The sequence below is a fragment of the Lygodium microphyllum genome, chromosome 8, assembly GCF_053477565.2.
Source record: "Lygodium microphyllum isolate KBCC chromosome 8, Lygodium_microphyllum_v1.1.10, whole genome shotgun sequence".
Classification (NCBI taxonomy): Eukaryota; Viridiplantae; Streptophyta; class Polypodiopsida; order Schizaeales; family Lygodiaceae; genus Lygodium; species Lygodium microphyllum.
This window is the reverse complement of record NC_141142.1, coordinates 51702420-51714865: the sequence shown is the minus strand read 5'-3', so window position 1 is coordinate 51714865 and position 12446 is coordinate 51702420. Positions and strand designations below refer to the sequence as shown.

Sequence of the window (12446 nt, the reverse complement as noted above, 5' to 3'; positions counted from 1 at the left end):
GAGAACCATAAGAATATGCCCGTACTCGATCTCAAGAGGTGGCTCCATGATGACCAAGGGACAAAGAAGACACATTTTCAGCCCCAACTTTTTCAACACCTTCCACCCATTCCTCCACAAGCTGATCTGCACTTCTTTCTGTACTTGAGGAATCATGTGAGGAAATGAATTGCATCTTTCTTCGGGAATAAGCAACCATCCCATGGATGGACCGTTTTCGAGTATCACTCCATCCATCTCCTATCAAAGAGACACCATTCTTCACCCAACTTTCTTGCACAGTTGCCAAAGCACATTCAATTGCATCCTTTTCCTTTTGCAACAAAGTGGTACGCAGTGTCTCGTATGATGGAGGCCTATAGGTTGGCCCATACTTAGCAATCTCTTGGACCATCTCAAGGAAGTAGGAAGATCTTATAACATTGAATGCAACATGATCATGGTAGAAAAACCTTGCCACAGCTGCATCCACCCTGCCCTTCGAGGATCCTAAGCTGTTCCCAAGGTTTGTTGCTTGTTGCATTTTCCATGATGGGATTGTAAGGATGCAAAAGTTCCAAGTCTCCCATGCATGGCTCCATCACCCATAACTATATCATCAGCTTGTCCATGAAAAAAAGTTGAATCAATTGCTTGCTTTTTCCTTGCACATGCTTTGTCTTCTTCACTTGGATACTTTGCCAAAAGCTACCTTCGCATTTCGGGTGTGGTATTTGGGCAGAAATTTATTTGGGCTCCGATGTCAACATGACATAAGTATTGCTTCAAACGATTGGATCCTCCTGTTTTCAATTGCTCACACCTTTTGCATTTCCATTTCTTTGCACCTCCCTTTGATGCATAATGGTCCACTTTCTCAACCTTGTCCCACCAACTAGGCTAAGATCAATTATTGCCCAAACGCTTTGATCCCGAGGAAGCCATGACTTCTACAAATTCAAGAATCAAAAGCATTAGTCAACCCTCCATGAGACTCGGCCTGTTTTAAGAGAGAGAAAGACTACTGTGAAAACAGAGAGAGAGAGAGAGCTGTAAAAACAAAGCTAAGATAGAAAGAGAGAGAGCTGTAATTATTCTAAAATGGGAGGGGGAGAGAGAGAGAGAGAGAGAGAGCGCTATAATTATTCTAAAATGAGAGAGAGAGAGAGGAGACTGCAATCCAACGGGCAGTTTTCTCTTACCTACAGGTTGAAACAAATGCACACGAGTCGCAGCACACAACGCCTTGCTCCCAACAGTCCGACAGTTTGCACACCAATCACCACAATCCGGACACCTTGTGGTCACTTTCGACAGTCGCAATAGTACCCGTCACTTTTTTAATGTTTCCCTTTGGGAAACGACAACACCCATGCTCCCTCAGTCGTTCCCCCTTCACAGGGGTTCCTACCAGCGTTCCCCACATTCCCTTGGCCGTTTCCCCTTCACAGGCGTTCCCACGCAGCGTTCCCCCGCTCCTTTGGCATTTTTTTGGTGTGGAACGCGTTCCCACATTCCAAAAGGGGTGGAACAGCATTCCCTTGCTACTATGGTGGGAGGGTAGTGGAAGGGTTGAAAATGAACTGGCAGTGGAAGGAGGATGCTACCGCAATAAGAGGTTGCAACCGGTAGAAAAACGCAGGTGAGGAAAGAGAGAGTCTAAAAACGCAGAAAAAACCAGCAATAGCAATCAACATGCTAAAATCAGCTCGAATAGAGTGTGGTAGATTGGAAACAGGCACCAGACTGTTATAGACAGCAATGGCCAGCTTGGACCGCGATATCCTCCGCCTTCGGGGTGTGGGCAGCAAGCTGAAATGCCTTAAATCTGCAAAAACGAGATTATTTACTGAATGGAGAGTGATCAGCAACAATCACTCTACTGTAAACAGCTGCAAACTGCGGGTGGAAGGCTGGAAACAGGCACCAGACTATAGATGACAGCAAGGGACAGCTGAGATTGCGATATCCTCCACGAAAGGGGTGTGGGTAGCAAGCTGAAAACACCTCAAACTTGCAAAAACGAGATTTTAATGCAACGGAAGAAGAAGAGAAGTGGATGCCAAACCCGCCACCGGTCTTTGCCATCTCGGGGGTGGAGGATCTTTGCCGTTGTTTGAGTAGATCCAGCTCTGATACCATGTCAAAAGATGACGTACCAACGAGACAATAGAGTTTGCGAGGAGGAACACGGAGTGAACTCAGTAAACACTGAGAATAGAAGAAAAGAGAGAAGAAACTCTGACGATTGGAATGATTGTGATACAAGGGAACAAGGGTGCCGAAGCACAAGGAAGATGATGAAGATAGCCACGAACCACGAACCACAATGTCCTCCTGAAGGGGTGTGAGGGTAGTGGAGAGACTGGAGAGAAGGGGTGACAGACTAAATGAATCAGCCGTAAGGAATGAATGAGAGAGTGGCCTATAAATAGGCACAGTCAATCTAGGATGGTGCTCCTTTTTGGAGCTGCAAATCCTAAATGCAAACCTAAACGCAAAACGCAAAAACACAAAAAGGCAAACAGCGAATGAAGGGTGAAGGGTTTCTCAACGGGGCCTAGGTTAATTTCCATGGTGAACTGCTATCTTGGTGATTCTTGACAAGCATTGGAGCCATCATCTCCATTGTTCGAAGTTTGAGCCTACCCAAGCCACTTGCTTAGCACAAAAGCCATCACCTAAGATCAAGCACAAGTATGTTCCAAGTACCCAGATGGTTGCTTCTCCTTCTAGCTTTTCCAACTAAGGAATATCATGTCTACCTTCTACATCAAGCTTTATCATTTTATCAAGTTCTCATCAACATGAAACCAACATCAACTCCTCCGCATTCAACATCGACATCCACGATTTAAGAGAGGGTTTCTTACTCCCATGGAACAAAGCACATTTCGACTTTGTCTTATTATCTTTAACATTTGCATCCCTTTCCTATTGTATGCCCCTTTGCATTGCATGCATCAAAGCATTCCATCTCACTTTCATAATTACATCATTCTTGTCAAAGAGCACCTCGATAGGTGAACCGTTCCTCCACGAGGGCACCGTCCAAGCATGCCCCTTATGCATTATTCCTTTAAAATCGCATAGTGTGTATACATTGAGCGCTTTGGAAGGGATGAAAACTTACAAAAGTAAGCATCCTTCCAAGGTGAAAACCCCTACATAGTGTAGCATTATTCCCTTTTACCTCATTAAACAGCATATCCAATGTCCATGCATACTCCATCACTCACCCAAGATCTTGAGCAACTACCACACTACATTTACCCTTTTACCTCTTCTATACCTCTACAACAACATCCTTGATTGTGATTGTATATTATAATGTATCCATCATACTTTGCATGGACCAAGAACTAGTTCAAAACAAACTCGCTCAAAAATGAAGTCCCATTCTCTAAGATGACTCAAAAGAAGATTTTCATCACCTTTGCAGTCATGGTAGGTCCTTGGGCATTCCAAAGAGAGATCAAACCTTATCCATTCCAAGCAAAGACCCTTGACCCAATGGCTCGGTCTCTGTGGTCATGATAGGTCCTTAGGTATTCCATAGAGACCCTTGGCCCAATGCCTTGGTCACTTTAGGATGGGTTCTTTTGTAAGAGGGGTTGTTGAGCAACAAATTTTGCCTCTTTATTATCTTATTTTTATGGCCTTTTTCGACTTCTAAAAACAACCTCAAAAAGGCATTTTAATCATTTTGTATGACACTCTAAACAATTGTATAGCACTCCAAACATTTTTCTGTTTCCAAGTCACTTATCATCATTGTGCCCAGTCATTCAAACTCTCCATCAGCATCCTTATCATCTCCCTCTGCTGCTAGTTGCTGCCACATTGATACCACAACTTGTTGCTATCAAAAAGTAAGTGGTCGCCAACTGCTCCAAGTGTTGCCCAGTTGCCAACCATCCACCCCTACTCTTTTGGCAGCCACCGGCCTGTTTGGTGGCCTTCTACTATCGTTGCCAACCTCCAGAGGTATCCAGCTTGTTGCTTTTTGGCAGTCAGCTCTCACATCATCTTGTCCTACTGTCATCATCAGCTCCAGCTCCTGTATATCACACTTTGTCGTCCTTTTCAGCCAATACATTAGTGTGTTCAGGTCCGGCTGCTACAATTTATTAACTGACATGATCCACACATCCAGAGGCTGTTGCCAGGCCAATTGCTCCAGGTGCTACCCAGCTGCCAGCCATCTGCCCCTGCCATTTGGGCTGCTGCCAGCCTGTTTGCTGGCCTTCCACTTCAGCCACCAGCCTCCAGAAGCATTCAGCCAGTCGCATTTTGGCTACCAGCTCCAACATCATCTTGTGTTGCTGTCATCATCAACTCCAGCTCCTGTTGACAGCTGGGTTTTCATCCTCATCAGCCACTGCATCTGCATTTTCAGCTTCGGCTGTTCCAAACTGTAGCTGATATCAATGACACACATCAAAGGCTGTCACCAGGCTGTAAACTGCAACATTTTGCAATTCCAGCCCCCAGATTGCTACATTTCGAAATCAGATCTGCTGTCCTTAACCCTGAACGTCAGATTTATTGCATGACTAGCCCTTGGCTGCTGCATTGCATCACCCTCAGCTTTAGTCTAATGCACCAACATACTTCTTGGTGATTTTGCTGCACTGTTCTCAACCGACAACTCTCTCCAGCACTCTCCCTCAATCCACTCCTAAAAGAGGTAATGATTGTTGGACAGCCTCTGTTACTTGAGCTCCCTACAGCTGTAATCGCACTCTCTCCACTTGTTTGTTTACTACTCATACATTCATTACTTTCTTCTTCCTTTCTTTCGCATTCTTGTTTGTGTTCACACTGTGTTTTCATCGTGTCACTCTTGAGTACTTTCTCTGTGCAAACCCTAGCATCGACAAGGTTTTTCAGACCAGCCCCAATTACTTACACACCTTGCATACCTACAACGCCATGAAATTTGCCGTGCATTCCACTCAAGATAATCCAATTACACGTGTTCCCATCCGTTTTATTCTATGTATTGAGCTGCATGGCTCTAATTGCATTCCTTGACATCCCAATCTGAATACCGCCACTATGATTCCTACAAGTCTATGCCAACATCTATCTTTTCTATGTGAGGATCTTCAACTCTTGACTTGTTTACTCACCCTAATCTTTTATTAAAGCAATAATATTGGTGTATACAAGAAGGTAAGGTTGTTCGACACTATCACTTCCAACCCATATGCAATTGTGTAGACCATGCACATCATATCCACAAAATCCTAGTTGCCAAAAACGTATTTCTAACGAGTAGGAAATCTCCAAAAGGTTTTCCCATTTCCTAAACCTATGAAATGTCAAAATTCAATTTTTTGCAAAATGTTGTCAGGTTGATCGAGATCAATCATGGTTGGTCAAAAAAACAATATGTGAGTCTTTTGGTAGTATCCCTAGCAATGAGGATAAGGCTGATTACATTGAATAAATAAGGAGATAGATGTGGATAAGGATATGAATGCTACAAAGGGTTGACTTGGTTAGGATTCATTATTTTCTAAACATGTTTGTTAGCAATTATTATGTGACGTGGATTCATTTTGATGTCATTATGCTTCCTCTATATTTGATGTTATACTTGAGGTCTTCTTTATGTTTTTTTATATTTAAGGTTACCATCAAGCATGCATAATGGATGGCAGAACACGATGCACATAAATTGTTTGTCGATTGAGTGTGGCATTATATTTTATATATAACGATGACTCATGTCCAATATACATTTTGCTATGCAACTTGAGACACACTTATAAATATATCAATTGTTTTCATCTTGAACAAACCTCGTTTCTTAAATTGTGCAAAACTTGTACCGAAACCTTTGAAACTAGTACCATATATTCCATTTTGAAAACCCCTTGCAACTATGCATGAACTATACCTAATTCCTACCCAAGTCAAACACTCAATCAGCCTTGGGTATTACTACATCGCACCCCTCCAAATTCTTCAAGCCATGACCAAAACCTAAGTTCTATGACAATTCTCGAAAATGCCCACTAACAAATATAAAAGAAAGAAGTAACAAAGCCAATGGAAAAGGAGGTAAACCTTTATAGGGCCCCGCAACTAATCTAACCATAAGCCAACCTATCCACAATGCCAGTTGTTCAAAGAGTGACTTAGTCTTCTAGTCATGCTTTCATCGATACCTAGATTTCAAGGTTTAAGGAGGAAGAAGTCATCATGGAGATCAAGACAATGGAAAGCATGATTGCTAAATCAATAATGAGATCTTCTACATGAAGAATGTAACTCTTTACCAGTTGATGTGAGAGAATGAACCAAATAAGGCACCCAAGTGACTTTGAAGAAGAGGAGAGGATTTACCTAGAAAGAGTGACTTAGTCTTCTAGTTATGTTTTCGTCGATACCTAGACTCCAAGGTTTAGGGAAGAAGCAGCCATCATGGAGATCAAAGATAATGGAAAACATGGTTGCTAAAGTCAAGAATGAGATCGTCTACACGAAGGATGTAGCTCTTTACCAGTTGATGTGAGAGGAGGATTCAGACAAGACACCCAAGTGACCTTGAAGAAGAAAGGATTTGCCTAGAAATTTGACATTTGTCTTCCGTTGACACAGAAATGGCCCCTTTCATTTCATCCAATTCATCCCTTGGAAGGAGATGGGTTAATCATAAAGAGCTTGCAAGTTAGTAAGTGAGAATCTTCCCATCCAATGTTGTGCAATTCACCATTAAGCTAGCCCCCCATGCAGCAAATAATTCACACAGAGAGCCTACAACTGTAGTAAGTATTTGATGGGCCTCTCTTAAGCTAGCTCTCCTTGCAGCAAATACGACACTAGCAACTCTTTGAGGACCTCTAGTGTGACAGCATTGACATGTTGAACCAATGTTTTGTCTCTCAACCAGTTTGACAATTTCAGAATGGCCATTATTTACAGTGACTTGGAACAGGTGAGGAGTCTGATGCCTACTCAGCAAACGTAGTGTTAACATCATCACTAGGTATATCTGTCGGAAGGAAAAGTACATGCCAATTCAACAAACCAACAAGAACACACAGCCAAAACAGAAGAGGTATTTAGTATGAGCAATTCATAAAGTCAAAGACATTTCTGTCCAAGTAAGCCAGGTAACATAAACTTCTTATAAAGTCATAAGCTATGTATACCATTTTACTGCATAAAGCTAGACTACTATATTGGAAACATAAAAAATAGAGTTTAAAAACTGTTAATACATGCACTCTCCACCTACACAGGCAGAACATAAAACATGCATGCCGAGAAATACACAATTGCGATAACGTTTATCATCTATTTACTAAAGTGTATGCAGTGTGGATTCATGAAACAGGACAAACAGACTTCAGCAGAAGATTGCATTTGAAAATAGAGCTTACACTGTCATGCAGAGAATCAAAAGCAGGCAGTGAAGAATCCGTTGCTTCTTGAAGCTCATTCTCTGACTGAACCACCATCTCAAATGCACGTGCTCCAGCACTATTCCTATGCCAATCCTGAGTCTCAGGGCATGCAGTGTCTTCTGATAAGAGCTCTGAAGCACTCATTTCTTTAAAAAGTTTTCGAAATTTGTCTAATCTCCTCTTCTGCCATGTTGGAAGCTTCACCTCTGTAGTATGTGTGAGCACATTCACCTAGACCACAAGTTAAAATGGAGGAGATTCATAGCATCAAACTGTGTCACAGCTGTATTACAAATCTTCACAGGCTCTAATTTGTGTTTGATAAAGCATGAGAAAGACAATATACCGCATCAGACATGTCACAATGCAACTTTGTCACAGAATCCCCCCTTCCAAGTTCCTCCCTCATACCATATGCAATGTATGTTTTAGGGCCAAGATCTGGTCGCATAACATACTCTGGAAGCTTAGACGCCAAATTCATAATCCCATGCTTGGGATGCGTGTATTCATGAAAAGGAAGGGCACTAATGAACTCAGCTCCATGCCGTGGAAGTCTTTCCTCAAAAAAATTTGCAGGAGGCCAGTCTTTCAATTTCAACATTTCAGGCCAACCATTTTTGTGCATACGCCCCTCTTGATACCCTTTGAAAAATTGATGGATATTGATTTCTACCTGAAGAAAGCACATCTTAGTACCAAAGATATAACTAGCACATTTCCTGGTATAAAAAATCAAACAGCTCTATTTACCTGACACCAATCAAGACAGTCCAAAGCCTTCACAGACTTAGTCTCTGCTAAAAATTTGTTTTTTGTTGTTTCCCTAAAAGCACGCCACATAACCATGGGTTCCCAACTTAGGCCCTTGGTTCCAGCAAGAACATTTCTAACAATAACTGGCTCACCTCGAAGCCAGTGTTTCTGGAAATGATGTAAGCCTTCTTCTTTTACAATTTGATCAGTTGGACAGTAAATGTAGTTGTCTTTGTTATCAGATCTATAAGCTGCCCTACGTAAGCATGTCTCAGAACAATCGGATGTTGAAGGCCAGTCTGTATTCAGTCTACTGGAGCAAACAGAGCAAGGAGAAGATGCATCTGCAACAGGCTGCTTGCCACTCATTCTGATTATCATGTTGACATCTGCCACAAGCTTAGCTATCCAATTGGACTTCAAAATCCTTTTAAGAACCATTGCACTGTATCCACAGCCACCTCGTTCACTGGGTGGACATGGTACACTTTTATCCTCATTCACCCGCCATTGTGGTAACTTGTAGCGAGTTCCACTACGTGCAATGGTCCTTTTGTGAGACTCCTGCTCTGCCGAGCCTGCTTGTTCACCTCCAGGTTGCCAACCTAGTCGAAGCTCCCGGCAGCACGTTAGGCACATGTCATAGTCACATTTTGGACAGCTCCTATAAAGGTCCACAATTGAGGTGTTGCAGTTGTCACTGGTACAAAGAATGGAAAATCAACCTTGGCTGAGGTGGATAATCACTGCCTCCAGGCAGAACAACTATTACAGACATCAGCACAAACCATTCTTGCCAAATTATTAACTAATGAGTTAAGCCAGGATATTAAAACTTACCAGTACAGACGCTCGTCTTTCATGAGCTTGGATCGTTCCACCTTAAGACCAGCTTCTCCTGAAGAAATAAATATTAGGCAACAGACCACATTACCAGGTCTAAAAATTTAACTGTAAACTTGATACACCAGACTTTTCAAGCTATGATGTAGAGTCGAGACCAACCTCTCAACTTATTTTCCAACTCCACTTCTCTGCATTGTTCTTGATGCAGCTGTTGTAGAAGAGGTTGGATAAAGGATAGCATGTATTGAAGAAACTTTATTCTGTCAGCTTCACTTATAGACGGCTGCGGCTACAGTAATAAAGACAGGATTAGCTGCAAATAACCATTACTTGCCATGCGTGCTTGGACAATGTACTGAGTTCACTCACTTCTGAACATTTACCATTTCAGTAGGCAGAGTTTTCTGACCCTCCATGCGTAAACAAGCTTTGCAATTGCAGTTGCCTCGACAGTAAGGGCAGGATATTCTGAAATCTTCTTCACTCATCCCAGGGTACCTGCAAAAGCATAGCCATTTCCTGAGAATAGTAATCCCAACAGGAATTCTTTAGAGAAAGTTTGTTAAATGTCCCACCATCTCACAATGCACTGCAAGCAATAACGTTTCTTCCCATGGCATTGTTGACAGCGAACAACATCTCCCTTGTCATTTCGTTGACATTGATGACACATATTGCTCTGCAGCTCTTTCTCTGGCTCTGTTAATGAATCTGCTGGTTGCACCGCCTCATCCTGCAGAAGATGAGACTTCGGATTGTGAAAACATTAGCAATAAAGTATTTAGCTACATCTGCGAGACAGCAAGCAACCATGGTGCTTCAGGATGGACGTACAAGTACAGTGAGATTTGAGAATACGCAGTCTGAATGCAATAAGAATTTGGCAAAAGAAAATCTCACCTTCCAATAATCCCTTCCTGGAGACCTGGGCGTTCTGAAGTGACTTTCAGACTTTTTGGCTGAACCATTTAACAACCTTGGTCGACTGTTCAATGGGTCCTTTATTGGCCTGTAGGCATTTGGTGACAAACCAACACCTTGTCCTTTGAAAACTTTAGCCTTTGGCTGCTCCATGTCCACAACTATATTTTTGGAGTACTCTCTGTTCTTCAAGTCAGGAGGCCTCATGACTTCCTGAGCTGGTTCCTTAGTCTTGATCTTCTTCTTTGGTGAAGCATTTGATGCAGCACCAGCTGCCCTCTTCTTTGCCTGATTATAGTGCTTCTCACACAACGTCTTATTCTCCATTGCCCGTGCATTGCATCTCCATTGCTTCCCATCAGATCGCTTGCACCGAAGCTCATCTGGTATCTCCTCTTCAACTTTGTTGCCGCCTCCCTTTCTGCCACGATTCATTGGACTAAAGCAACTTGAAGAAAACAACTATATTTGTGCCTATTTGTCACCCTAGCAACATGAGGCCATTGCTGCAGAAATCTGAAACCATAGATCAACGAGGTTTGCACCAAGGTGGATATCTGACGCCTTGAAAATAAGGAGGGGACAAAGGAGTATGAGGAATCTATTGCAAATAATTTGTCCGGGCTCACACGGGCCCCTTCAACGGCAATTGCTGGAGAGATTGCTAATAAGCCAGGTCTGAAGTCGAGAATTGCTGCCAAAATGGCTTGAAAGCCAAAACAACCCGTCAATCACCCTTGGTGATGCTTGCTAAAGGTGCACCGGCGCAAGCCATGGCCGGTCAGAAGCTGTCATCATGGCAAGTCGAAAGCTTCACAACCGAGGTCTGCTGTGTAGATATAGGTCGGCTCTGTGTATGCAGGTCTGCTTTCTGTGGCCGGGAACGGGAGAAGACCACATTAAAAAAAAGAACAAACAAACAAACAAAAAGAAAAGCAGGCTGCTTTGAAACTTAGGGATTCTGAGTGTCCTGTTTATACAACAACTGCGATTACCCGAGGGCAAAATCCTGCTGTATGTTGCAGCGGCCGGTGGGAGCCAAAAAAATAGGCTTTGCAGACTCCGGCGTGTGGGAGGAACCCTAGAAGGAAGGCGGATTGCGTCGGGGCGGTGTGGCGGATGAGAATCTGCGCCCTCTCTCTCTCTCTCTCTCGAGCTTTTTTGCTGACAGGAGCTTGCTATTCAAGATTTGGGGCTAAATTCGCCATGCCCCCTTCTCTCCTCTCTCTCACCCACAGAAACCAGAAAGACGAAAAAATAAAAACCAAGAAAACCTGTTTGTCCCTTCCAATGTTAATTATGTTGTTTCTGACCTGGCCGATGAGAGAGAGAGAGAGAGATGAGGGTGGGTGGTCTTCCCCCTTCGCTTTCATCGTTTTTGTGCACAGTTGCCCAAACCTTCCTCCCCTCTCTCCTCTCTCTGTCTCTCTGCCTGCTCCCCCAGGACTCCATTCACACCGGCCCCTCTGATTGAACCCGTTTCATTATCAACAATTTTACTTTTATCAGTATTTTTTTTAATAATGGGGTGCCTTTCAGCATATTTTATTAAGGTGTGGGATGTCAAAGTGGGGCATTTCATCGCCGAGGTTAGCGCATCACGGGGCCGCTCAAATCTGGGCATTGAACCTCAGACCTCTTGAAACGCATGTCCCCCACCCCAACCATTTGAGCTGTCACTTTTTGATACTTTAAGTATTTTTGTTGACTAATGCTCACAAAAAACCATCCTACACTGTATTTTTCTCGGTTGAAAATCAGTTATTTTTTGGATAGTGTTACAAAACTAGCTATTGCCATATTCTTTTCCCTCGAAATCTAGTCACAACTCAACCTCTTCCTTTCTTTGAGGGCTTTCGTACATCGACAAGGTCTTCTTCCCTATGCATTTAACACCAATGATTTTCAATCTTTGCACTGGTAAATTATGCCTTGTTTTACTAAGTATTCCTCATTTGGGTGTAGTTTGCGCAAGGGTGTGCAATTTCTAAAATCCCACTTAACTGCTTATTTGGAGCTCATGCAAAACCTCTATTTCCATTGGATGGGAACAAAAGTTTTTTCAACACTCTTAAGGATATGCTCTAGTAATGGTTAGGGGAATCTAGCTTGTGCTTGAGGTGAAATTTCCCTAAATAACTACACTTTGCGCAATTTTCCTTGTTTTTAAGGGCTTTGATTCTTTCCCTCATCGATCATCAAAATTAGCACCAAAGATTAAAGATGAGCCAATACAAGGCAATGCCCTAGTGCATGATGTGCCCTCTCAATGTATTAGTATAAAGATTGATGCCATCAATATTCTACATCATGGAGACTAGTTTTAAAGTGTATACTCAAGCAATCAGGCTAAGCCCCTCCATGATTCAAAGTGGATTGCATTTATAATTCATTCAAATCCAATAATGAGTCATTACTTGCTAGCAATTTTTGTTGATGATGATCATTGTTGTTGCTATTGCCATCATCATTGTTGTTGTTTCTATTATTATTGTCACTAGCGTTGACTAGTTTAAATTTTTT

At 42.6% G+C, this 12446-nt stretch overlaps 1 protein-coding gene across 1 annotated transcript in view; it reads right to left on the bottom strand.

Annotated features, from left to right (window-relative positions):
- Window positions 1–11318, bottom strand: part of LOC148032274 (lysine-specific demethylase JMJ27-like) — a 42748-nt gene extending 31430 nt beyond the window's left edge. Inside the window, exons 1-9 of the mRNA XM_087682917.1 lie at window positions 10919–11318; window positions 9903–10794; window positions 9578–9735; window positions 9386–9500; window positions 9162–9291; window positions 8997–9054; window positions 8154–8856; window positions 7747–8076; window positions 7377–7631 (exon numbers count right to left, since the gene is read on the bottom strand). Coding sequence (XP_087539043.1) covers window positions 7377–7631; window positions 7747–8076; window positions 8154–8856; window positions 8997–9054; window positions 9162–9291; window positions 9386–9500; window positions 9578–9735; window positions 9903–10358 — 2205 coding nt within the window. The 5' untranslated portion in view covers window positions 10359–10794; window positions 10919–11318. The remainder of the gene's footprint in view (window positions 1–7376; window positions 7632–7746; window positions 8077–8153; window positions 8857–8996; window positions 9055–9161; window positions 9292–9385; window positions 9501–9577; window positions 9736–9902; window positions 10795–10918) is intronic.
- Window positions 11319–12446: the final 1128 nt, after the last annotated feature.